The following is a 24,482-nucleotide window of genomic DNA, read 5'->3' as shown; positions in this document are numbered from 1 at the left end:
GACCCTCGGTGCTCGCTCCCCGCTGCGGCCCGAGGCGCTCCGAGACGGGACCCTCAGGCGGGGGGACCCGGGGCGGGGGGTCCCGGGGTGGCACCGGGGGCAGGGTGCGCTGCACCGTGCCACACGGGACCGGGGCCGCCCGACGGCGCGGGGGTAGCGCCAGCCACGCTCCCAGGGGGCGGCGGGTGCCCCTCGTCCCCCGCGCCGGCCGCCTCCCGCCGCTGTCCCGCAGCTCCCGCTGTCGGGAGCCGTCGGGGCCCCGCGGGAGCGGGCGGCGCGTCCCCGTCCCCGCTCTCTGACGCGCGCTCCCGGGGCGGCGGGCGCGCCCCCGCCGCTATAACTGGCGTGCATGGAGTCGGGGCCGGCGCAGAGGAGCGGGCGGGCGATGGGAGACGCCGCTCCGGCGGGATAGAGGGGCGGAGACGGGGGCACCCCCGGGGCCCGGCCCGCCCGGGGCTTGCCGCGGGCCCGCACCGATGCTTGTGCACAGCTACGCGGGCATGGTGAGTGCGGGATGAGCACGGGTGGGACGGGACGGGACGGGACGGGACGGGACGGGACGGGGGTTAGGGGCTGGGGCCGGGGATCTGTGCCCACCTCACCTCCGCTGTTTTCGCCGCCGCAGGACCGCTCCGAGGGGCTGCCCGGGGCGCCGGCCGGGGCCCGCCTGCCGCAGCTGCCCTCGCTCAACCAGGCGCCCTACGGCTCGGCGCCGCCGCTCTGCCACACGCCCGCCGCCGACTTCCAGCCGCCCTACTTCCCCCCGCCGTACCCGCAGCCGCCGTTGCCCTACCCGCAGGGCCAGGAGCCCGCTTACCCTCACCTGGCGGACCCGTACGCGGCTCTCAGCCCCCTGCACCAGCACCAGCAGCCGGCCTGGCCCCCGCAGCGCGGCCGGCAGGACGAGCCGGGGCTGCTCTCGCAGACTCACCGAGCCCTGGGGCTCGACCCCCGCCGCGAGTACCCCGCCGTGCCCCGCCTGCTCCACGGGCTGCCCGACGGCGGCCACGGCCTCGCCGACGGCCCGCTGGGGCTCCACGGCCTCGGCCACCACGGCCTCGAGGACATCCAGGTACGGGGGGACGGCGGGAGCACCGGGAGGGTGCCCGGGGTGGGTTGGTTGCTCGGGTACCGGGCCGGATCACTCTGCCTGTGCCACCGGGGTCTCTCAGACACCACGCTCTCCGTACCCCCGGGCAAGCAGAAACACCGGGCCGGGGATTCCCATTACTGGGGCTTGCTCGTGCCCTCGGAATTCCTTCTGGGAATCTTTCTGGGGGCAGCGGGTGGATCGGGCTGAGGCCGCGGCGTCCCCGAACCGCGAGCAGCCGGTGCCAGGAGCTGGCTGACGGCTTTTTCTTTCCTCGGTGCTTTCAGGCCGTGGACGACGGTGGGATGAACCTGCTCGATCAGTCCGTCATCAAGAAAGGTAAGAGCGCGGCGGCTCAGCGGGAAGCGGCACCGGACCGGGCCCCGCTCCTGCTCTCGGGGCTCCCCAGCGTCGGGTCCCCCCTCGTCCGCCCTGCCGCGGGGCTGCGCCTCGCCCGTCGGGAAGGGCTCGCTGCTGGCCCCGGCGAGACTAAAACGAAAGCGGCTGGTTCCGGCGGGCCAGCGAGCCCATCCGTCCCCTCGCTGCTCTCCCTCGGGCGGTACCGCGGCCGCCGCTCCTTCCCGGTACCGAAGGGCCCGGACGGGCGGACCCTGCTGTCGGGGAGCCCCGCGGCCCGTCCCGCCGGCGGCAGCGTACGGTTTGCATTGAGAGCCCGGGGATGCCCCGGCGGCGCTCGGCGGCAGCTCCCGATGCCCCCGGAGCCCCGTGCCCGGCGGAGGGGGAGGCAGCGCGGGCATCGAACCGCTTCACACCGCCCCGGGCCGCGGCGGATCGGGCCCGTTCGGCGGCGCCGGTACCGAAGGGAAGGACGCGTTTAACGGAGACGGGAAGTGCCGCGGCTTTGGGGCCGGTGCTGCTGCTCCCCACCTCGGCAAAACCCGGCTCCAGAACCGGGGATTCCCTCCGGGACCGGAGGGAAGGAACAGCTTTCCCCTCCGGGACCGGCGAGGGAACGGGGATGCGGGCAGAGGTGCCGCTTCACCCCCGATGTCTCCCGGGTCCGGTTCTGTCCCTCACATCCCAACCAGCCGGTGGGTAGAACAGCTCAACTCCCTAAAATATTTCTGCGCTAAACCTTCTGCCGGGACATTGCGAGAGCGAGGAGGGAGCCCCGGGAGCGTCCAGCTCGGGATGTTGGCTGCTATGGAATATTCCTGCTCTTGCCTTCTCCCCGCGATTCTTTACTGCAATGCGTGCATGGGAAGGATTCGTTTAACCGCCGAGCCCCGCTGCGAGCGGGTAACGCGGGCCGGTGGGTGCTGCAGTCCCGGTGCTGGTCCCGGCCGTAGCCGATCCCCGGGAACTGCACGGAAATCCAGCCCATCGTGCGGTTCCTCCCCAGCCGCCCCCGGTCGTTTCACGGGGGGAGCGGCGCTCCCCTTTCCCCTTTCCCTAAAAAAGGCTGTTCTAGGAACACGCGGCAACCAGCGGGACATTAATGACCCGCATTAATTGAGCTTTAATCAGAACGCTGGAGAGGAGTTTCATTAAACATTCGGGCTTGAGGAATGGTTGCAAGAAGGAATGGGCCGGCACCGAGCGTACCTCCGCGGCTTGGGCCGGGCAGGAGCACCCCGGAACCCTCGGGAAACACCCCGCAGCGGGAATGTTTGTCTGGAAGTTGGGTTGGAGTTATAGTTATATATAGTTTGGGTTTTCCCCCTCCCTTTTCCAAAAGAATTTTTTTTTTTTTGGCTCCTATCGGGAGGATTCGTCGTTGTTTAGTGCCTGGATTTTGCCCTTGGAGTTTCTCTAGTGCTCTAGTCTTAGAAAGAAAAAAAAAGGGAAAAAAAAAAGAAAATGAAAAAAAAAAAAAAGGAAAAAATTAATCTCTCCGGTTGAAGGTGGGAATGGGGCAAAAAGCTCAAGCAGAATCCCTGTGCTCACGGACAGTTGTTCTTCCACGCCTGTTCTCGTTTGGGTTTTTAATTTTTTTTTTTAATATTATTATATTTTTCCATCCCTGTTTTTGCCTTCTTTTTCATTATTTTATTTTTTTCTATTATTATCCCTGTGCTTGGGAGCGCGAAGCTCCGATTTCACTGGAGAAATCGATAAACCCAAAGCCAAGAGCGTGTTTGTGGGGGGAATTGGGCGGCCACACGGGAAGCGGCGGGACGGAGCCGCCGGGGGCTCCTGGCTCTGTCCTGGCACCGCTCTGTCACCCCCGCTGTCGGGGATGGCGAGAGCCGATGGCCACGCTCCCCTTCCCCTGCCCCTGGAAGCTCCCAAACCGGCGAGTTCAGCTCAAAAGAAATCGGAGGAATTGTGGAAGCTGCAGCCGGGAGTCCCGGATCAAACGCCTCTGCCCTCCACGCGGCCCGGGGAATAAATTCCTTTATATTCGGCTTTATTTAATATTTTTTTTGAGTCTATAAAATGTGGTCGTTTTCACTCCGCTGGCTCTATCAGCTTTGAGCTGTGTCCTGGAGCCCCAAGAGCCGAGCCCGGGCCCCCGCGGGTGAACGACACCCCAGGAAAAATAAAATTCAATTAAAACCATCTGAGGCAGCTCCCGGCGGGTCCCGGGCAGAAAGTGTCGGAGGGGGCTGCTGGGCAGCAGGGCTCGAGGATCCCCTCTCTGAAGGCAGCGAGGGCAAAGCCTAAAACCCCTCAGTCTTGTCCTAAATCGCACCGAGATCCCAAATACCGATTAATCCTGGAATTCCTGACGGAATGGCCGTCGGACAGAAACCTGATAGAAATCTGCGCTTGTGAACACAGATTTATCTCGCCTAATTAATCGCCGAGATACTCTTGTCCTGGTTCAACAAAATATTAATTACCTGCCCCAAATCCCCAAATCTCCCTTTTAACTCCCGTCCTTGGAGTTGCATTTAATCCCCGGTCAGAAACAGCTCGGATCGGGAGGGAAGAGCCCGCAGCCCCGCGCTGTCCCCGCAGCCTGTCCCCTCCCGTATCGCGGAATTTTGGGGCCATCCCCACGACAAGGGGGTCACTGCCGATGTCCCCCCAGCACGGGCCGGCCCCGCGGGTCCCCGCGTGGGGAAGATGCTGCCCGTAGCCTCGGGGCGCTGTGTGGGAGCATCCCTGACCGCGTGTCTGTTTCCCTTCCTTTTCCTTCTTAAATAAACTTCCACGGTTCCAGCCGTTAATATAATTCCAGGGATTTTTGTGGGCATCTCGGAGACGCTGTGCGCTGCCACCCTCTCACCTCCGAGTGTTTTCCCGGGCAGCGCTCCGCATCCTTGGCTGCAAGTAACCCCGAATTAAGCAAGTGGAGAGGAAAAGGGGGGATCCGCTCCAGCAGGGAGACCGGGCACCGCTCCGGGACCCCCATCCCGCAGTCCCGGCGGCCGGTGCAGCTCAGGGAGGCAGATCCCGGCTGGAAACAGGAGTTCAAATACCCATTTCCAGCCTTGCCCTCGGGACTGGTCCCAGTTCGTTATCGCCGTGGTGATCCCTAGGGCTGGAGGCGCCGGGTGATGCGGGAAACCCCCGGGCGAGGGGATCCAGTTTGGTTGTGGGGCGCGGTGTGTGAGCTGGGACTTCGCTTGGAGCAGGGAGAGATGTGATAGCTCTGAAAAACGGAGGATGAGTCTTTTTCCCCCCGTGCCGCCGTGACAAACGGGGTGACAGATTTTGTTCAGGAATTGAGTAGATAATATTTTGGATAGGGCAGTAGAATATTTATTAATATCTTTTACCCTTGTTTGCTCATTCTCCCTTTTTTTACGAAAGTAGTTCAGAAATTGTTTTCCACGTCTTTCTTTTGTTGTTGTTTTGTTTGTGGTTGGGGGTTTTATTTTGTTATTATTATTGTTGTCGTTGTTATTATTATTATTATTATTTTTGCTTTTCCTTCCAAGCATTTATATAAGACCAGGAAGATAATTAGACTAGGAAACATTAAAATTAGCTCTGAAAAAGTTTAGTTGGGGCTCTGGCTGCTTTAGTCTACGGCAGCTCAGGAATTTTCTGCTCCACTCACCTGCTGCCCGGCTGTTTAGATGCCCAGGACAACCTCCGAGGTCTGGCTGTGAGACACCCAGATATAAAACTGAGAATTCAGCAAACCCCGAGCTCGTGGCGCAGGGTGCGACTTTCTGGTTATGAAATCAAGCATTAGGTCGTTGTGCTCAGTAGCAAAAAAAAAAAAAAATCCTGCAGCTCGGTTGTAAAATAAGGAGGGGTTTTATTGCTTTCACATCCTTTTTGGATCAGCAGAAAGCTTCTGAGAGAGCCTTTTTATTACAAAGAAAAATAGAAATCTCTTTCCCTGGCACCTGGGGACGCGCTGGGGTGCGGGAGCAGCCCCGGGTCCTGCCGGCCGTGGGCTGGGGTTGAGCTGGGGCCCTGTGGCAGCGGGAGCAGGGTGAGCCACAGGGGCCGGTGCACCCGCTCGCGGGCACGAGTTTTGGCTGTGGCATTTTACAACCCGGAGTAGAGACAGAGCAGGGTGTGACCAGCGTGGGCTCACACTGGCACTCAGTCGTGCGCAGCGCACGTCCCCCGGCTCTGTGCTGCGGCGGTGGGACCTGGTCCTGCCACTGTCCCTCGTGGCTGTGGATCTGATCCTGCCACTGTCCCTCGTGGCTGTGGATCTGATCCTGCCACTGTCCCTTGTGGCTGTGGATCTGATCCTGCCACTGTCCCTCGTGGCTGTGGATCTGAGCCTGCCACTGTCCCTCGTGGCTGTGGATCTGATCCTGCCGCTGTCCCTCGTGGCTGTGGATCTGATCCTGCCACTGTCCCTCGTGGCTGTGGATCTGATCCTGCCACTGTCCCTCGTGGCTGTGGATCTGATCCTGCCGCTGTCCCTCGTGGCTGTGGATCTGATCCTGCCGCTGTCCCTCGTGGCTGTGGATCTGATCCTGCCACTGTCCCTCGTGGCTGTGGATCTGAGCCTGCCACTGTCCCTCGTGGCTGTGGATCTGGCTGCTGCCGCCCTCCCTTGTGTTTGTGACTGGTTCCAACTCCCACCCGAGGCTTTCGAGCCGCTCCGAGGGGCAGTGCTAGCGTTTCTGGCTCAGGAATGTGGACCTGTTTGGCTGGATACTGGACAGACAGATGGAAAGCTGCGCCTCAGAGCCCACAGTCAGGAATATTGCAAGAAGTAGCTGTCACTACTAAGGAATGCGGCAGAGGAGGGAGATTAAGCCCAAGATCCTTAGATCCACTCGCCACCGCACGCGAGCTCCAGGTTTTGAAGCTTCTTGGCTTCTTCTCAAGCTGGTGGGACTGGGGCACTGGCATGACAGCAGCGGTGCCATTTCTCCTTTGTTTTGGTGCAAGGAGGAATTGATCTGTAAGAAACGTAAGAAGCCAGATGTAGCAAAGGGGAAAAAAAAAAAATCCTGAAAGAATGGTAGATTAGATAAACATCATTTCCTGTGACGAGCAAGGTAATAAATGAGGTCATCCTGTAAAACACCTGGGGCCGTGAAGACACAGCTTTTATAGGATTGTCCAGGGCCGTGGGTGGAGGTACTTGGCTTTCAGTCAGCCGCAGGGTGCTGGGCTCTCTGGGGAGCCCCCCCGGCTCTCTGCAGCTCCATCTGCAGCGGTAGTTTGCCTGAGTAAGGAGAAGGGGCTCACCTGGGACAAGCCAGGTCTTGACTGGAAAGTTTTGCTGCCTTAGCGCTGCTCACGAATGCTTTAAAGTTTTGACAAGCCCTCGCACACACCGGGAGATAGAGCAGCCTTCCTCAAAACGCAGTCGCACCTCCCGACGCCGGCGCTTCCCCCTCGCGCGCTCGCGGTGCGCGGCAGGAACACCTACTAATCAAACAGAGGAACTTAAAAGAAAGTTTTTGCTCTGAACTGCATCCAGATCACCATTCCTCCATTTAAAATTATATTTTTAATGCCCTATAATTGCGCCAGGATAAGCCCAGGTGTGTGTTCGTGTGAGATAACACACGCGGGTACCGGTGAAGGCGCTGGGCTTTGTCTCAACCTCCCCAGTGCCTCCCAGGCATGTGTTATCTCCAAGTTTCATGTACCTTGTCACGACTTACTGTTTAATTAGATGTTTTTAAATGAAATTTTTTTCTTTGTTAGAAATAAAGAGCCACTCTTAAAGGGTAGGTTCAGGGAAGCCAGCTTGGGTTGTTTTCTGGCGTGTGGTTTGAGCCAAAGCAGCAGCACCTTTGCTCCAGGAGGAAAACCCAGGTGAGGCTCCTCCATGGACAGCACCAGGCAAGCAGCACAGACATGTTGGGCTTGCTCTGGAGCACCCTTCCCTTCACTTTGGGGGCTGTGAGGTATTTTTACAGTTTGGTGGCTGCTGTCACATCGTTCCCACAGGGGTACTTCATCCACAGGTGGGCTGGCAGCAGGACAGCCTTGGCCAGGTGACACCTCTGGGGTTTGCTCCTTCAAAGGAAGTGGTGCCAAGACCTTAATTTGTGTGACAGCACAGGTATCTGCCTCACTTGGTCCAGCAGGATGCACACCATGGCAGCACAGACACAGCCAAGACCCACAGGGACCCATCGATGTCGCTCCAGCCCAGGGTCACACTAAACCTGCAGCAAAGCAGAGGCAAACACAGACTATTCCTCCCAGTTTAATAATGTTCCAAGACACATGATCTCAGAAAAAAAAGTGTATGCAATCTCTCTTAATTATTTGAAGAGCCTAAATGAGGTTCTCTGAAGTCCTAGACTCGCGCTCTAACCACCAAACCATCCCACCCTTTCCTGTGTGATCCACGGAATTACTCACTCTTGCTGTCCTTCCATCTGTTTGTTTATTTTAATTCTTAATGGAGGAACCAATTAGCGAATCTGGATGTGATGCTTGGAGCTGCTGTGTGCTCAGCTCTCATCTCCCTGGCTTGTCCCCAACCCAGCTCTGCCATGCCCAGGTATTGCTTTCCCTTAGGTGGAAAGCATTGTGGTTTTGGGGGAAAGGGCAGAGAAGCCCACGGGAGTGAGAGGGAATGGCTAGAAATGAACCCAAGGTGCTCATTGCAATTAAACAACCCCAAAACACAGCGCGGCAGGAGCTTGGGGCTTGGAGCGGGATGAGGGGAGCTGGGAGCAGGTTCACCTTCGTGGCTTAAAAATCCATCCGCAGTGTCTGTGGTGCGTGCTTGGGATTCCAGCCGGGCTGAGCCTCCCCACCCTCCATCTCAGGCATTTATCTGGCATCAGTCACCAGCGTGCCGAGGCGCCGGGGAGCGAGGGACTGGGTCAGGCCCTCTTCCCTCCGGACTGGTCAGACAGGTCCCAGGGAGCAAGCGGTGTCCCCAGGGCTCCCTGGGAGCCCCAAAGTGGCCACAGGCATGGGAGAGAGCAGAGCCACCGTCCCAGGGCTGGAGAGGTGGGAGCAGGGGAGATCACTGCGGGAGCTTAGGGAGGTTTCCAGCACAAAGTGCCAGTTAGCAAGAGACCATTGAAAAACCATCACCAGAGGGTTTGTCTCACCGATACACTGGTGTCAGCAACCCAGGGCATCCGAGCGAGGAAAAGGAAAAGCCTTTTGTGCCGTGACAGTGGGTGAGCAGCGCCTGTCCCCAGAGCCATCCCTGGACAAGCCGGCAGCTCACGTCGCTGCGGTCAGACCCTGACTGAAACCCCACCAGCTCAACGGGCTGGCAGCGAGCTCAGGACGAAGGGAAGATTTTTTTTTTCTATTATTATTCCTGTCTAACCTTTGCTGAATGGTCTTTTGCCCTTCAGCAACCTGAATAGATCTAACATAGAATAGAATAGACAGGAACATCACAGCGGCTTCCACGGGATCGGCCACGGCTCACCGCGATGTCACAGCTTTGTTCTCCCCTTTTAGCTTGTGGAGATCCCAGCCACACAAATTCAGGTGCATCTATGGGAACACAGGGAAAAATCTCTCGTGCGTGTCATTGTAAAATGGATTAAACTGTTTAAACACATAAAGATCTCATAGGCTGGGTGCCAAAATGTTTGTGCTGCTAAAGGAGCAAATTTGGGGTGGTTGATGCTACAGGCAGAGTTGTGGGTTTCCAATTCCTCTGGCTGAAATCCTTCGGCACTCCAGCCTCCCGTTTCTAAACCTGCTTGGTTTGTGCCGTGAAACATGAATTCTGTGTGGGCAGAATTTGAACTGAATTTTAAATAATTATTCAGTTCAATTGAAATAATTAGTTCAATTGAACTAAAATTGAAATAGTTAATTTTCTAATATGGAGATATGGAAGATATGGAAAGGCATAGCTGCAGATTCAGATAAAGTAATTTAAAATGAAGGGAGAGGGAAATAATGAGAATTACCAGACTAAACTGGCTTCTCCAATGAAGTCGCTGCATCGGGGCAGCTTCCAACCAACAGTGCAGGAAATATCTCCAAACACTTTGTCACTCAAAAGCAGAACCCAAATAATTTTCATCCATTCCTTTCAAAGGTTTGGACACCTGAGTTTTACTATTTAGGGGGACATTTTAGTCACTGATGTCTGGTGCCTTCCAGTGAAGTGTTTCGGCTCAGGCTGTGACATCAGGGCTCCCCAGACAGCAGAATCCACTCCATGAAATGAAGCTTGGAAAGAAAACATGTGGGAACTCACCACAAATTAATTGTGAGCAGTTTCCAAAAAACGGACAAACTATTCTGAACAGCAGCATATTTGAGGTCGAGTCACTCCTAAATGATGAAACAGGAAAAGGCTTTAGCTGAAATTATCGACTGCAAAGCACTTTCTAATCCCCTTCCCGAGTCCTGCAGGAGCACAGGGGGCTGAGTAAATTTTAATATTTAATCAGCTGGCCTATCAAAGCATGATGTACTGAGCAGGGACCACCCTTAAGAAAGCCATTGTACCTATTGATTTGGAAGAGTCCGAACCCTCCTGCTCCGTCAATCCATCCCAAAGCTCCCCAGGAGTCACCTGCAGTGATGCATGGTTGGGACTTCACCGGATCAAACAGAGGTACAGAATGGAAAACGGAATTAATGTCACATGGCAACTTCATATTTCTTTCCCAACCTGATGAATGGATTTGCATGGGAAACAAAATGTTAAATATGGGAGCTTTGCATAGGCATGGGACCTCTCCTGATCAGCTTTCTCATGGGAATAATTTGAAGTTGTATCCCCGCTCTCCTCGGAGGGTCCGGGATTCATTTCCCTATCAGGACTGCCATCTCGAAAAGCCACAGATAAAACCAAGATTCTTTCCATCCTTCCATTTGAAAAGGCCGATGATGGTGGTTCCTAGAGAGGCTCTTTGACACGGGGACTTGGTTCAGGTTGTGCATTGGAGATAAAGAGAATACCTGTATAATCCCCTCTGGGAAGAGAGGATAATTACAGAGTGCGTTTGAAATACAGCTGATGGCTCTGACCTCCTTCCCTGGACCATCAATAAATACCTCTGTGCTGAAACACCAGGAAATTGGAGCAGCTGAACTCTGCAGCACCTTCTCCCTGAAAAAAAAAAGGTTTTTAAAGGGATGGCGGGAGCAGCTGCCCCTGGCTCACACCCACATCCAGATATATTTTATATATGTATCTCCATCTTATAATTTACATCAGAGACATTCAAACGAAGGTTAGACGAGCTCACTGACAGCTCTTCCCGGAAGACAACAGCAACCCCTCGCCCCTCCGCAGCACTTTTCATCAGGGGCTGAGCACAAACATCCATCAGCCCGAGCTGCTCAGAGCAGCGGGACCCCCGGGCAGGGAACAAACCGGGGGGTTCGGGGCTGTCATCGCTGCACCTGCAGAGCCATGGAACCGAAACCTCGGCATTTCGGGCAGGTTTGGAGGGTGCAGGTGTCCCCACGCCGGGCAGCGCGGCTCAGGTCTCTGCCCCGCAGCGATGCCCGAGGCTGCCGAGCTGAGCGGGGCGAGGCCCTGGAGAGGGACGGGGGTAAGAGGCTTTGGTGGGGGGCTGGAGACAGCGCTGTTGTGCCTGAAGATGAGCGATTGCTTTGTCCCAGGCTGTCTCCTAAGGCGATTCACTGATACCTGTTTAAAATGCAACCTCAACTGCAGCACACTCCCACTTTGAAAGGGATGTGGCAATAAAAGCTCCGATATCCAGGGATTCCGCCTTACCCGGGAAGAGAATTTACCTGCAGTGTATCTGGGGAGAGAAGAAAACAGACTTGAAAGACGGGCAGCAATTTGCCTGTTCCCTCTGGACCTGTTTTTCCCCTCACAGCACCCCGAGCTCCGAAACGGAACACAACAAATAGCACCACGATAAGCGGCCCAAGTACCACAAATTTTCCTGCTTACAAATCATTTTGCGAGCAGGCAGCACATTTCTCCTATGGAAACGAGTCAGTACTTGGCGGTTTTTCTCTTTTTGTAGGCAAAGTTTCTTTTTCTTTACACCCGAAAGTCGATGGTTTGCTGCCTGCCCCCGGCTCCCGCAGCTCCCGGCAATCCCCGCACCGAAGACGGGGCCGGCTGCAGCTGCACGTTTTTCACGGAATATTTACATATCAAAGTGTCCATTTCCAGGAATCACAGTGGTAATTTCAGCCGCAAACTCTGGTGAACAAAGGTGAGGAGGCAGAAGGGATGCAGGAGCTGAAGGACGGAGCATCCTCAGCCTGTACGTGGGAGAGGGAGGACGGGGAAGCAGAGGCGCAGGGCTGCGGATCGGTTGGTGCAGGATTTCACCGGGAAAAAACAGGAAATTCTCCAAGGTTTTCTAGGTAAAAGCCCTTGAAGAATGGGTTTGTTTTGCTCCTTCTTTTTACCTCGAACTTAAAAGCCAAAGGACCTACCTCTGCAAGCCAGAACAGAATTGGCAGAAATTTTGTGCTCTCTTTTGGGACACTTGGAAGGCATGAGGCTCATTATTCCATTCACTGGATTCACAGCCGAGCAATCCTTTCAGCCTTGGTTATATCTTTCTCCCGGCTGTCTCCTGAAAAACCCTCAGCGAGAGAAGGCTGTGACATCCCATCCTACCCGAGGCATCGCTGGAGGTATCAGGGCTCCTGTTGCTCATGGGAATTTCCTTTTCATTGCCTGTCTGCTCCAAGGGGCATCATCACATCCTGTGCTCAGGCACTGGACCAACTCCTCCTGGCTGCACTCAACACCCAAGGCCTTCTCACCTGGAGAAATCTCTCACCAGAGATTACTTGGCAAGTTTTAATTTGGTATCACGGCATCCCTCCCAGGTAGACATTATTATATTATTATCTGCAGTTTGTTGCTGGAGACAGTCAAGCCCAAACTGGGAGAGTGGCTTGTCTTGTGTCATAACACAGTTCCACTCTGGCTGTGCCAGACACAAGGAGGTAACCCCAGGCAGGCAGGGTGTTCTCCAGCTCAGGGGAGACAAGAAATGGAGCCCTCGGTGTTTTTGGACACCAGGACTTGTTTGAAATCACTCTCTCTCTGCATCAGGGTTTTTTGAGCCACAGCAAATGCAGTTGTGGGGGTTCATCATCCGACAGGGAATGTTTAAAAGACAAATCAGAGCTGACTCAACACAAAAGGCTCCTCTGATGGCAGATCACAAACGTTGTGGCTCACAGGGAAGATGGAGTCACGTGTACCTGCTCCAGGCAACTCACACAGGATTTTGGGTCTCTCCACTGCTGCTCACACACACCTGGAATACGATGGATTGAAAGTGGCACCCGCTCTGTGAGGTTCAAGGCTGAGTCTGATGGAAACACTTCTTGTGAGGGGTACAGAAGAAATGAGGATCATCTCCCTTCCCACACTCAGCAAGATTCTGCTGTTTGCCTGTTACTGCCAAGCTGCCCTTCTCCAAATCGCCACAGCTCCAGGAGCCGAGATGATGTGGTGACAAAGAGCTCGATTTCACAGCTTCCCACAGAAAATCCAGAGCTATGAAAAGAGAGGCTGTTTGTAATCAGCCTGCAGCACAGCACTTCCCAACGCCTGGGCAATAGCTGCAGCCTGGATTGCTTAGAAAGGCATTCCCACAGGCTGGAATGGCACACACACAGATCATGCCCGTGTACCTGAGCTCTGGTAAATCATTTACCTTGCTCTGTGCCTCAATTTTCCCCAGCTGCACTAAGGAACTGGCTTGAGTCAGGAGTGAGTTAATGGCTTTGGTGGCTGGGGCTGTACCAGCACTGGGCTGAGGATCAGCAAGGCGTGAAGCCCTTCGAGGTCTGCCAGCATAACCTTATTCCAAAATCTGTTTTCCCTTTCAGATCTGACCCCTCTGACCCGTGCCAGCGCTCTCCTGTGTCCAGCCCACCTGCAGCATCCCCAGGGCAGGTCAAAGTGCTTCACAGGGGCTTTAGTTTTTGAAATCTGCAGCCAAGCTCACCTGGATTTGCTGATTTAGAAGTAGCAGGATTAATCTGAATAAATAATGCTTCCATGGGAAAATCCCTCTCAGGAATGCCAGGCAGTTTAAGAAAAGAGAAAAAATAAACAAACAAACACTTTAGGAGGGCAGAGTGAAGCAATCAAGCATCAATAAATAATAATTGATAAATAATAAGAACAGATAACAAAGAGGACCTTGCACTCCCCAGGAAGTCTCAGAGCAGTTGTTAAACATCTGAAATCTTCTTTCCCTTCCTTTGGCTGAATCAACCCAAATTCCCACTTGTGCCTTGTCATTTATAGCCTCCTGGGGTGGGCTGGGGTGACCCAGGGGTACCCCATCCCATCACCAGGCAGGGCTGGAGGGGCACTTGTTTGGGCACCAGCATCCAGCCCTTCCTCACCAGCCTTTGTGGCGTGTTGGTCTGTCGCTGTGAGCACGAGCATCCCTGGGACCCGTCCTCCGTGGTCAGGAGTGGGACCTGAGCCTGCCAGGGGGACGAGCCGGGGGAGAGCCGGGTCCCTGCAGGAGAGGTGATGCCCTACTCTGCCAAAAGCGGGTGATCCCACAGGACCTCGGAGGGGACGACGAGCGCGGTGACACGCTGTGACATTTCTTCTACCGCGCGGGTCTCAGGTCCTGGCTGCGCCCGGCCGCTCCTTCACTCGGGCACGGCGACACCGCAGGCTCCCCGCACTCACCTCGGGGCCGTTCAGTGCCTCAAACCTCACGGTGCAGATCCTGTCTCCGCTCCGAAGGGTCGTTCCTCTGCTGGAGCCGGGATGCGCCCTGGGCACGAGGCCGTGGGAGCAGCGGCGGCGCTCGGACGGGCGCAGGGGGTCGGCGCCGGGGCGTTGGGCTGTCGGCCGCGCGCTGGGCGCCCGCACCGCTCTCACGCTTCCTTCTTGTCTGCAGGCTGGCTCAGGTGCTCCGATCACCTGCTGCTTGCGGGAACGGGAAAGCAGCAACTGAAGATCGAGGGGGACTTTTGGTTTACTCAGATGACAAGAGACAATTTTGGTTCCCCAAAAGCCAAGGAAACAAAGCTGTCAGGCTTTAATGGTAGCTTGTCTCCCTCCTGCAGCATGTTTATGGGCAAACAAGCTGCAGAGCAGACCAGGCAAACAGCAGCAGGTGAGGCTCAACAACAATAATTCGTGATTAATGGCGAATGTGGCTTTGTTTATTCTTGTTGTATTGAGGCAACGCTGTCTAATGGATGAAGCACTGCTGCAGGACTCCAGGGCCTGGCTCAGCTCCGTCCCTCACTCACATCCCATGAGCTCCGTGAGGGGACCAGCTCTAGGTGACACCTGCACCCTGTCCCACACCTGCACGTGCCCAAAGTGACGGGGCTGTGGCCTTGGCTGAGGCTTTGAGGCAGAAGAGCAATGCCAAAATCCACACTCAGTGCTGGTTTGCTTGTGGCACAGAGCTGTGCTGGGCTTTACCCTCCACAGCAGTCGGCTCCAAGGCACAGCTTTCAGGGCTTTGTTTCTGAGCATAGCATCATTCCTAAAATGTCCAGTGTGTGTTTCCCAAGTGTTGTGTCTCCATGCTGCACACCAACATCATCCGTGCCTCCCCGTCACTGCCTGTGGGGCGACTGGCAAACGCAGAGCTGTAGCCAACCCTTCTCCAGCCCAGTTTTCCACATGCTCCGGTGCTGTCCCGCTGGCACCAGCTGGGTTTGCCTCCTCCCCACCCACGGATGCGTGGTGAGGCACGATCCCCGTCCCTGCATGGCTCTGCTGTCCCGCGGGTGTGCCACGCATGCGGCTTGAGCGCGGCCACGGCATGATGGCGGGCGTGCACCGACGTATCCGGATACAACCCGGGTTACAGAGAGAACCAATGACAAACAGCTCTTCACACCATGCTACAAGCAACACCTGCTCCCCAGGGCCGTCGGGTTTGGGGGTGGCCCTTTCTGCAGCAGAGCCCCATCGCTGGGACCCTGCAGGGCCTCAGCCCTCAGCAGCGCTGCACGGATATTTGCGAACCACGCTCTGACTCCTGATTTTAAGGGATCCCCTAGAGACTAACCTAACCTGTTCTGGGACCGTGGAAGAAAGCTTTGAAGTTGCTCCTTCCTGGAAGTAGTTCTGGTTTCCTACGTCTCAGGGGGATCCTGTGTTTGTTCTGCCCCGAACCAACCTCAGTCTTGGCAAACGCTGACCGCAGCTGCCGGCTCCAGCTGGGCACGGGTGCATCCCGCCCTTTGCTCCCTGACTTTGTGCAAGTTTTGTGCTGGGAGGAAACTCCGTGTCTTTTAGCTCCTTTCCATTCATCCCTTAGTCTTAAAACATGAGTCATTTTTATGTAGCATGTGCTGATTTTTTATTGCCGTGCTAGCAAGTCGTTGAGCTGGATTTACAATATGCCAATTGTAAGCGCCCCCACGTAGATCCAGTCCATGGACCCTCCCTGGTTAATCCTGGGGCTTCTGTTTCGTTTTGGGCATATGTATTTCCTTTATAAATCATGGCATTCACTGCTGTGTTACTTGCAGGAACCATCTGACTGGGGAACAGTCGTTCCTGAGGAAAACAAAGAATGCCAGGGCTGAAGTGATCTTCGGGTTCTTTCAAAACCTGCTTTTTGGTTTTTTTTTTTCTTTCCCCGAGTTAAATTGGTTATTAATTTCAGAGCATCAAAGCCAATGAGATTTGACACAAGTCTCAGCCACAGTTTTAACTTATAAACCTTTACTGCGTCTAAGAACATTTCTTAGGGATTGACAAATGGGAAAACCGAGCCCCTTTGCCCTGGCGTGATGCCGTAGGCCCAAAGAGATGCTGCAGTTACCAGTGCCTGCCTAACCTTGTGTTAATTGACTTTCTCCCATTAAGCAAAAGGAAGTTTGTGCTGGATTAATTAGGTTTGATCTTCTCAAGCTTCCTTTAAGCCAGGGATGATGAAAGTTTAGGGCTGCGGCTATTTGTGGGGCTAATCCCAGGGCTGAAGGCAAAGAAACTCTTTCCCCCGGTTCCCGTGGGCACAGAATGGGAGCACAGCTCTTGGCCAGCCCAGCAGCTCCCGGGTTTTGGGGCAGGGAATGGAGGTGTTGGCTCAGGTGGTTGATCCTGCCTGGTGGGATGCAGTGTGTGCTGGCACAGAGCTGGGCTGCAGCTGCAATCCCAGGATTGAGGATCCTGGCCAGCGGGACCAGCCACGTTTTTGGCTGGCCACCCCCTTCCACGAGCAGCCAGAGGGGACAGGGAGGGCAGCTGGCCACAGGTCCAGCCAGCAACGCTGCGGACAATCCTCAGCTTTCCAGAAGACCAGCCCAAACCTCGGCTTTAATTACAGCTGGGCTGGGAGGGGAGGGAATGCAGGTGAGAGCAGCGTCCAGGCTTCTTCCTTTCCTTTAACCTTTATTTAGTTTAGTTTCATCACCCCACCTCGCTTCTCTCATTGAGGAAAAGAAGGAACTAATGAGACATCCCAGCTGTCTGGGAGGGGCTGGAGAGCTGCCTGGAGAGTCTGGGTCTCTCAGCCATGGTCTCCTCTTCTCTCCCTCTCCCTTGTCTCCAGTGCCCATCCCCTCGAAGGCCAACGGCACCACCATCTCCACGCTGTCCATGAACAAAGACGGCCTGATCGGAGGGGTCACGAATCCCAACGAGGTTTTCTGCTCCGTGCCCGGCCGCCTCTCTCTCCTCAGCTCCACCTCCAAGTACAAGGTGACGGTCGGGGAGGTGCAGAGGAGGCTCTCGCCCCCCGAGTGTCTCAATGCCTCTCTCCTCGGCGGGGTCCTCCGCAGGTAAGCTGCCCCAAGAGCCCTGAGATCCGTGGTCAGCACCAGCTTTTACCTCAGATAAAGAGAGGAGAAATTCTGGTGTGTGGTACATTAAGGAATAGTATTTTTTATTGCTTTTTGTTCTTTCCTTTCAACCCTCAAGGCTTAAGCTGGGGTTATGGTTATTTTAACATGAATTACGTGGGAATTTATCTTGCCTCTTTGTTCTCTCTTTTCAGAGCCAAATCAAAAAATGGGGGTCGGTGTTTAAGGGAAAGGTTAGAGAAAATTGGATTAAATCTACCTGCAGGAAGGCGCAAAGCTGCCAACGTCACCCTGCTCACATCCCTGGTGGAAGGTAAGAGTCTGAAACTTCCATCCCCTTAATTTCCAGCTTTCCACAAACCAGAACTCTTAAATATGGAGTGGTCATCCCTGAATGAGGACGGCAATGTCCCTGTGTAAGTCTCCACACTGATCCAGAGATGGGTCCTTTTCAATGAGCAGACTCTTGGGAAGGCAGCAGGCAGAACACAAATTAAACCCAGACAGCCAATGTCCAAGGAAATGTCCGAGCATTGTTGCCCTGGCTGGGGTGGGAGGCTGGAACTGAATGATCTTTAAGGTCTCTTCCAACCCAAACCATCCTAGAACTCTACGCTTCCATGTCTGCTTTCCAAAACTCAGCCAGTTCTGTCGGATCAGATGTGGCCCATGGAAAAGGCCTCCTCATGGACGCCAAGCAGGACTGTGAGCATCCTTCCGGCTGGAGCTCAGGGTATCCCTCATTTCTGTGAGACCAAACACAAAAAAGGCCTGAATAAAGCCGCCAGGATTTTCCCAGCTGCTCTGCAGCCCCCTGTGCCCACCTACGGCACAGTTTGGGTGCTCCTGACCGCGCCGCCCTTGGGCAGAATCCCAAGCTCAGGTCCGTGTCATGTCGCCTGTAAGAAGGAAATTCCCCGTATCCAAGTTCTTCCCTCCTCCAGGAAATGAGTGAGACACCAAAGGAGATGTCAAACGGCTCTGAGGTTTTGCAGGTGGAGCTCAGGTGTGTAGCAGCCGCCCTCAGAGCTATGGAGAAGGCGCTGCCCTGGCAGGCAGAGCCCTGCCCAGACATGCGAGGTGCCCCTGCCTAACTCGGTTACTTCCCTCCCACTTCTCCCCACCATGGAAATGATGATGTTGCCTCTGCATCCTGGGAGAAAAGCACACGGGGATGCAAACAAATGGAATGACAGCTCTGCCTCCCTCTGAGCTCAGGAATCCATTGTGTCCGTGCCCGGCACGGTGCAGGCAGCTGCCTTCGGATCCTGAATAGAAAATCATCTCCATTGTCGCCAGCAAATTAAATGACCCGCTTCATTAGGCGGAGGTTGTTACCCAGGGCAGTTGGTTCTCGTGCTGAATGAAAGGCTGATTTCCATGAAAAGAAAAGAAAGAAAAAAAAAGAATGAAGGGAAGAAAGGAAGGAAGAAATGTACTGTTTGATTTCAAGTGGCTGCTGATGTTTTGGTTCCTGCTTCCCAGCTCATAGTAAATAGGAGTGGTGCCATGTGTGTTTAGTGGATTTAATTTCCTCCTGCTTGTAAGCATGATGGAACCAGGGGATGTTCCACCCAGAGGAAGGTGCTGCTGCACTGCCATCGCCCAGCACACACAAACTGTGCCCCTCTGCCCCAAACACACTCTTTCCTGAACGTTTGCTGTCTTGGCTTGATTTGTTTTCTTCCCTCTGCCTTCCTGAGGTCTAATTATTTAAAAGACAGAATCGATGAGGTTTCAAGTGCTAGTGAAATATTTTTTTCTTACACTGACCCACAGCCACTCATACAAATGGGGAGGACGTTCCTGGAGAACCCAGGGAGCACCAGGTACAAACAGCTCCCTCGGGAGTCCTCACCACGTACACCAAGCACTCACCCTCTCTCGGGGCAAGGGCTCCACGAGAGCACCTCCAGCCTGGACCCAGGGGAGCAGCAGGGCTCTATTTCCAGTCCAGAAACATCCCTAAGCTCTTGGAAGGAGGTTTGCCCTCAGCCAGGCTCTTGATGCCCCCTCGCCCACCATGGTCCTCTGTGCACTCTCCTGCAGCCTCTCCTCCTCAAGGTCTGGCTCAATGTGTCTGTAACACTAAAGCCAGGGTGCCCTGTCCCTCTCTAATCCAGCATTCAAATTGTCTTCAAAAGACATTAAAATGTGCAGCCACTCAAACTCTCATGGAAGAAATAAATCCTGACTCCAGCCCTGGCTCTGACCATGAGGTCACTCAGCTCTTTTTTATTACCCCACTATCAGTTTTTCAGCAGTCGTTCCTTTCTGACTGTTTTTTTAACACACGAACAACTGCAATTCTGATTCTTCAGATTAACCTTATTTGCTCTTTCTCTGGAGGAGGAGATGAAGTGGAAAGTACTGTGGTTATGTGGGAAGCAGAGACACTTCCCTGTGACAGGGCTCCAGAGTCTGGGCAGGCTGGGATGGGATCTGGGTTAATGCTATTAGGATGGATGGCCTAATACGTGTGAGCAGCAGGGGGGCAAGGCAAATTAGCTCTGCCTGCCCGACCGGGATTTCGGGTGTTGGGCATGATCAATTGCCATCAGCTCTGATTATTTCCACGGGGACGCCTGGAGATGGATCAATTCCATCAATGGGTGGGCATTTCCACGGCGTGATGGATACTCTGCCTGCACGTCCAGCCCGAGGGCTGTGGGGGATGTAACCCCCTTCCTCTTGCTCCTTCCTCCTGCCCCTTTCCTCCTGCCCCTTTCCTCCTGCCCTGCCTTGTCCAGCAGTCACAGGGCTGAGGTCGCTCTTTGACCCTCCAGTCTCCCTTTCAATCTCTCCTCAGTTTGGAGCGGCCAAGCAGGAAATTTGGGAATAATTAGGGAAAGATGCAGCAGGGGATGTTCCCAAGTAAGAAATGCCTCTGCTATTCTTCCTTTTGCAGCGGGTGCTCAGAGTCACACCCTACCCTGCTCCAAGGCCAGCACTGTCTTGATGCTCTTGTAACAGGGAGTAAAGGAAGGACCCAGCTGCTGTTCAGAGCTGGCACTGGCTCATTTGGGCCACACAGACTAATTGTCTTACAGATGAGAATAAGAGACTCAGTGGTGTTTCTGCAGCAAGAGGTGAAGGTGGGGAGAGCTCTTGTGTGGCCACTGAGACAGGGAATCACAGAATCACAGAATCAGTGGGTTGGAAGAGACCTCCAAAATCATCGAGTCCAACCCAGCCCTGACACCTGCACTAAACCACGGCACCCAGTGCCACATCCAATCTTCCTTTAAACACATCCAGGGATGGTGCCTGCACCACCTCCGCGGGCAGACCATTCCAGGACTTTATTATTCTTTCCATGAAAAACTCAGTCCCACCAGAACTGAGTCCCAACAGTGAGTGGCTGAAGCTCTACAGTTGTTCTCTGTTCCCAGTTCCCAGTTCCCAGTTCCCAGTTCCCAGTTCCCAGTTCCCAATTCCCAGCTCCCTGTCACGCTGGTGCTGGCACAGTGCTGACGCTCCTCTGTCCTGTCACAGGTGAAGCCATTCACCTGGCTCGGGATTTCGGCTACGTCTGCGAAACGGAGTTCCCGGCCAAGGCGGCGGCCGAGTACCTGTGCCGGCAGCACTCCGACCCCACGGAGCTCCACACCAGGAAAAACATGCTGCTGGCTACCAAGTGAGTCCAGAGGGCAACGAGCCACCGGTGCATTCGGTATTGCCGCCCAGGAGAGCAGCATTAGCCCCCAAACTTTATTCTTTTGTGGAGAAGAGGTGGGCTCACACCGCAGGAAGGTGCCCAGCAGTGGGAATGGCCTGCATGGGTTGAAGGGTTTGCTCCTGCACGGGAGAGGGTAACCCAGCCCCGGGGAGCATTTTGGTACTGCCTCAGTAGCTGGAGCAGCAGCGGCTCCAGTCCGGCACCCAGGGGCTTTCCCCAGGCTGAAGCCAAAAGCTCCCAGCGGGGAGGTGCCCGTTCAGGCAGGGAGCAGGAAAAGAACCCTGAAATACAGCCAGAGAAGTTGTGGATACCCCATGGCCTGAAAGCATTTTATGCTTGGTTGGATGAAGTTCTGGCGTCCACGGCCGAGGGGTTGGAACTGGGCGATCTTTTAGGTCCCTTCCGACCCAAACTGTTCTATGATTCTATCACTGCGTCCTGCAGCTCTCCACGCACGTTATAGTGACCAAACCTCTCTCTTTCAGGCAAATTTGCAAGGAGTTTGCAGACCTGATAGCCCAGGATCGCTCTCCGCTGGGGAACAGCCGCCCCTCGCTCATCCTGGAGCCCGGAGTCCAGAGCTGTTTGACTCATTTCAGCCTGATAACCCACGGCTTCGGGGGCCCGGCCATCTGCGCCGCCCTCACCGCCTTCCAGAACTACCTGGTAGAGTCCCTCAAGGGGCTGGATAAAATATTCATGAACAGCACAGGGAACGGGCACACGACCGGGGACTCCAAAGCGTCAGACAAAGAGGTGAAGCATCGGAAATAACAGCGCTGCCTCCCCCGGCGGGAGCTCCCCCGGGCACCAGGGAGGGCTCCGGGGGGAAAGATGACCCAGTGCACTGGTTTCTGGACTGAGTACGAGCGTGTGAGGAAAACTCGTGAAGCAAACAAAGAAACGACAGGAAAAAAAAAAAAAAAAAGACTTCAAGAATTTAAGAAGAAAGCAGTGCTAATGAACGTAGTGAGATTGAGAGAAGCCAGGCGGATGGCTTTGGGGTTTTGCCTTTTTGTTTTTGTAACTGTGGATGCAGGAAGCCAAGTCATGTGCAATTTGATTTTATTTTGCTTTTTAAAAAAACCCATTGTGAAATCCTGAAGCGCTCCAGGAGTTTGCTCCAGCTGATAAACTGAGAGGAAAGAGCAAAAATCTCATCAGTGCAAGACCCAGAGCAGGAGCAGCCGAGGGCAGGGGGACGGAGCCCTGGCTCTACCTGGATTTCTCCGCTGCTTTTGAGGCACACAGGAAACTTTCCCATTTCCCCACCCACAGCCCAGCCCTGACGCCAGGCCAAGGAAAATTGCTGGCAGAACTGCTGTGGATTTAAAGCGGGTCCAGGCTTTGTTTACAGCTTCAAACTGAGACTCGCCGTGGATTTTTGGTCCCAGGGCAGGATCGAGGGGAGCTCCCCTGAGTGCCGCCCTCCCGGCCGGGGATAAGGCAGGTGAAGTTAAACCCAGGACTAAATAAAAACTCCACAACCTACAGATAACAGCACACAAGTTTCTAAAATTAGTAATAATGATAAATAAAGCACAAGGAGCAGAACTTGAACCAGGCCAAACTGAACTGTTCGAAATCTGTATATATTTATTTATGTGTAATTAAAACCTGAAAGTTTTAAAATGTCCAGTGCAAGTTATTTATATCAAATTGAGTTGGGTTTGTTTTGTTTTGTTTTGCCTTTTTTTGTTTGTTTGTTTTGGGTTGGGTTTTTTTTTTTCTTTTGAAAGAGGAAAATCTTTGGATTTTCTGCCATTAGAAATGGGAATGAAATTTTGGATCCACCAAACTGTAGCATGGACAAGCTAGGCTGTGATGACCATGACTCTAGAAGTTCTGCAGGATTTTGTACTTGCTGTTGTTTCTCTTAATGCTGCAAAAGATGTACAACACCCACACTACAATGTCATTCTCATTCTCTTAATAAACCTCTTTTTATTTGAAGAAAGCACCTCCATCGTCTTTGTGAGAAGGATCCTTCGCCTCTGTGGTTGTACCTTTTAAAGCGATTGTATAGTTTATTATATGGTAATTACATAAAATTGCATAGATTTAAGAAAGAATTATCCAGTTTGATGGCTGGGGGTTGAATGCTGCCACAAGCAGAGCTCGGGGGGTGACAGGAGCTGGTGTTCCTGCCCCGTGTCCCCAGCCCTCGTGCTGAGCCAGCTGGCGCCTGTGGAGATGAATGAGTTTGCTGATGTTTCATAACTACTCAGGGTAGTCAAATCTAAACCTGTCTGTGAGGAGCTGCAGAAGGACCTCATGGTATCAGTGATAAAACAGGAGATAAAACAGCCCCACTGATCTCCAGGCAATGGAGCTCCAAGTGAGTTGCGTTTGTGGCATCATCACCAGCGGGACTCTGCACCAGCGCCTCGTACTCGCAGAGCTTAGAAACAAACACCATGGGAATGGTCAGAAAAAGGATTAACAAAGCAAAAAGCAGATCATTTTGCATGACATCAGTGTGCTTGCTCTGTTCTGAATGGCACTTACGAGCCTGCTAAACTCCAGCGGGTGAATCCATGGGAACTCAGGTGGGAGCGAGGCAGGACCAAGGGCTGGAGCTGCAGGAGGAAGCACATGAGCAGGATGTGGCAGAGGCGTGGAAAACTGTGGGATAAAAGAACACAAAACAGGGAAAGTTGACACCAAACCAAGAGACAGGACACTCATGAAATGGTCAGGAAGCAGGTTTAAGTAAGTCTTACCTGCCTCGGGTAAGGAGCTGCAACTTTTCATGGGAACAGATGTAAAAATGGTTTTTGACACAGCGTAAGGGGGGATTTTAGGGAGCCACCTTGCTGTCTTCCCTACACATCATTGCTCCTCACAGAGCAGCAGCTGCAGGGACTGAGCTACGGCAGCACTCCCTGCACTGGACCCTTCTCTGGAGGTGCAGGACAGGCTGATGGTAATAGAGGGAGAACCCCAAACAGTCCCAAACGAGACCACAGGAGGTTTGAAACACAAACCTTCAATTCAGGAAAGTGTGAAAGGAAGCATTTAATGTCCTAATATAATCTGTGGGGATGGCTCAGTGTCAGAAACTTGCATCTAAATATTCCCTTCAAAGCTTAGGGAGGCATTTAAATTGGGAATTGGATTGGAAACGTCCCTTGGTATTGAGGTCTGTGAAAGCAGAGACCTAAATGACGGGCTCTGCAGGTCTGGTTTTGCTCTGGACCTTCCCAAAGGAAGAGCCAAGAAACAAGGAGGAGTCAGGGAGCAGAATGGAAATATTACAGACACATCAGAGGCTTGTTTACACTTCAAAGCCAGTTTGGATAATGCAGGGTGTGAGCCAAAAGCACACAAACTATTTCTATTTAAAATTATTCCAAAGTAGGAGCGCCCTGTTCTGCATCAGCATAATCCACATTTAAATGGATTATGATAAAGGAGAGTAAGGTGCTTTTGTGCTACAATACAGGTTTCCCTGCATGGGGTTATTTAGGATAACTATCCTGAAATAATTCCATTTGCAGACATCCTCTGGAGCACGGTATCAGAGCAGAGCAAGCGACGCTCCAACACAGGATGAAAGTGTGTGTGTGTGTGTGTACACTGTAATATCCAGGCATGAAATATCATTTCCTAATTTAATCACATTATGCAAACCTGGCTTGGCTGGGGCACTTTGAATATCAAGGAATTCTTAGACAC

The 24,482-nt window shown here is 53.8% G+C and overlaps 1 protein-coding gene across 1 annotated transcript; it reads left to right on the top strand.

Annotated features, from left to right (window-relative positions):
* The first annotated feature begins 476 nt into the window (after positions 1 to 476).
* Positions 477 to 22,650, top strand: TFAP2E (transcription factor AP-2 epsilon). Its single transcript, XM_040086244.2, has 7 exons — positions 477 to 503; positions 626 to 1,072; positions 1,378 to 1,429; positions 16,876 to 17,104; positions 17,320 to 17,438; positions 20,621 to 20,762; positions 21,290 to 22,650. Exons 1-7 carry the CDS (start codon positions 477 to 479, stop codon positions 21,576 to 21,578), a joined length of 1,305 nt encoding a protein of 434 aa, XP_039942178.1. The 3' UTR covers positions 21,579 to 22,650.
* Positions 22,651 to 24,482: the final 1,832 nt, after the last annotated feature.

The sequence above is a fragment of the Hirundo rustica genome, chromosome 25 (genome assembly GCF_015227805.2).
Source record: "Hirundo rustica isolate bHirRus1 chromosome 25, bHirRus1.pri.v3, whole genome shotgun sequence".
Taxonomy (NCBI): Eukaryota; Metazoa; Chordata; class Aves; order Passeriformes; family Hirundinidae; genus Hirundo; species Hirundo rustica.
This window is presented reverse-complemented; position numbering and strand designations above follow the sequence as displayed.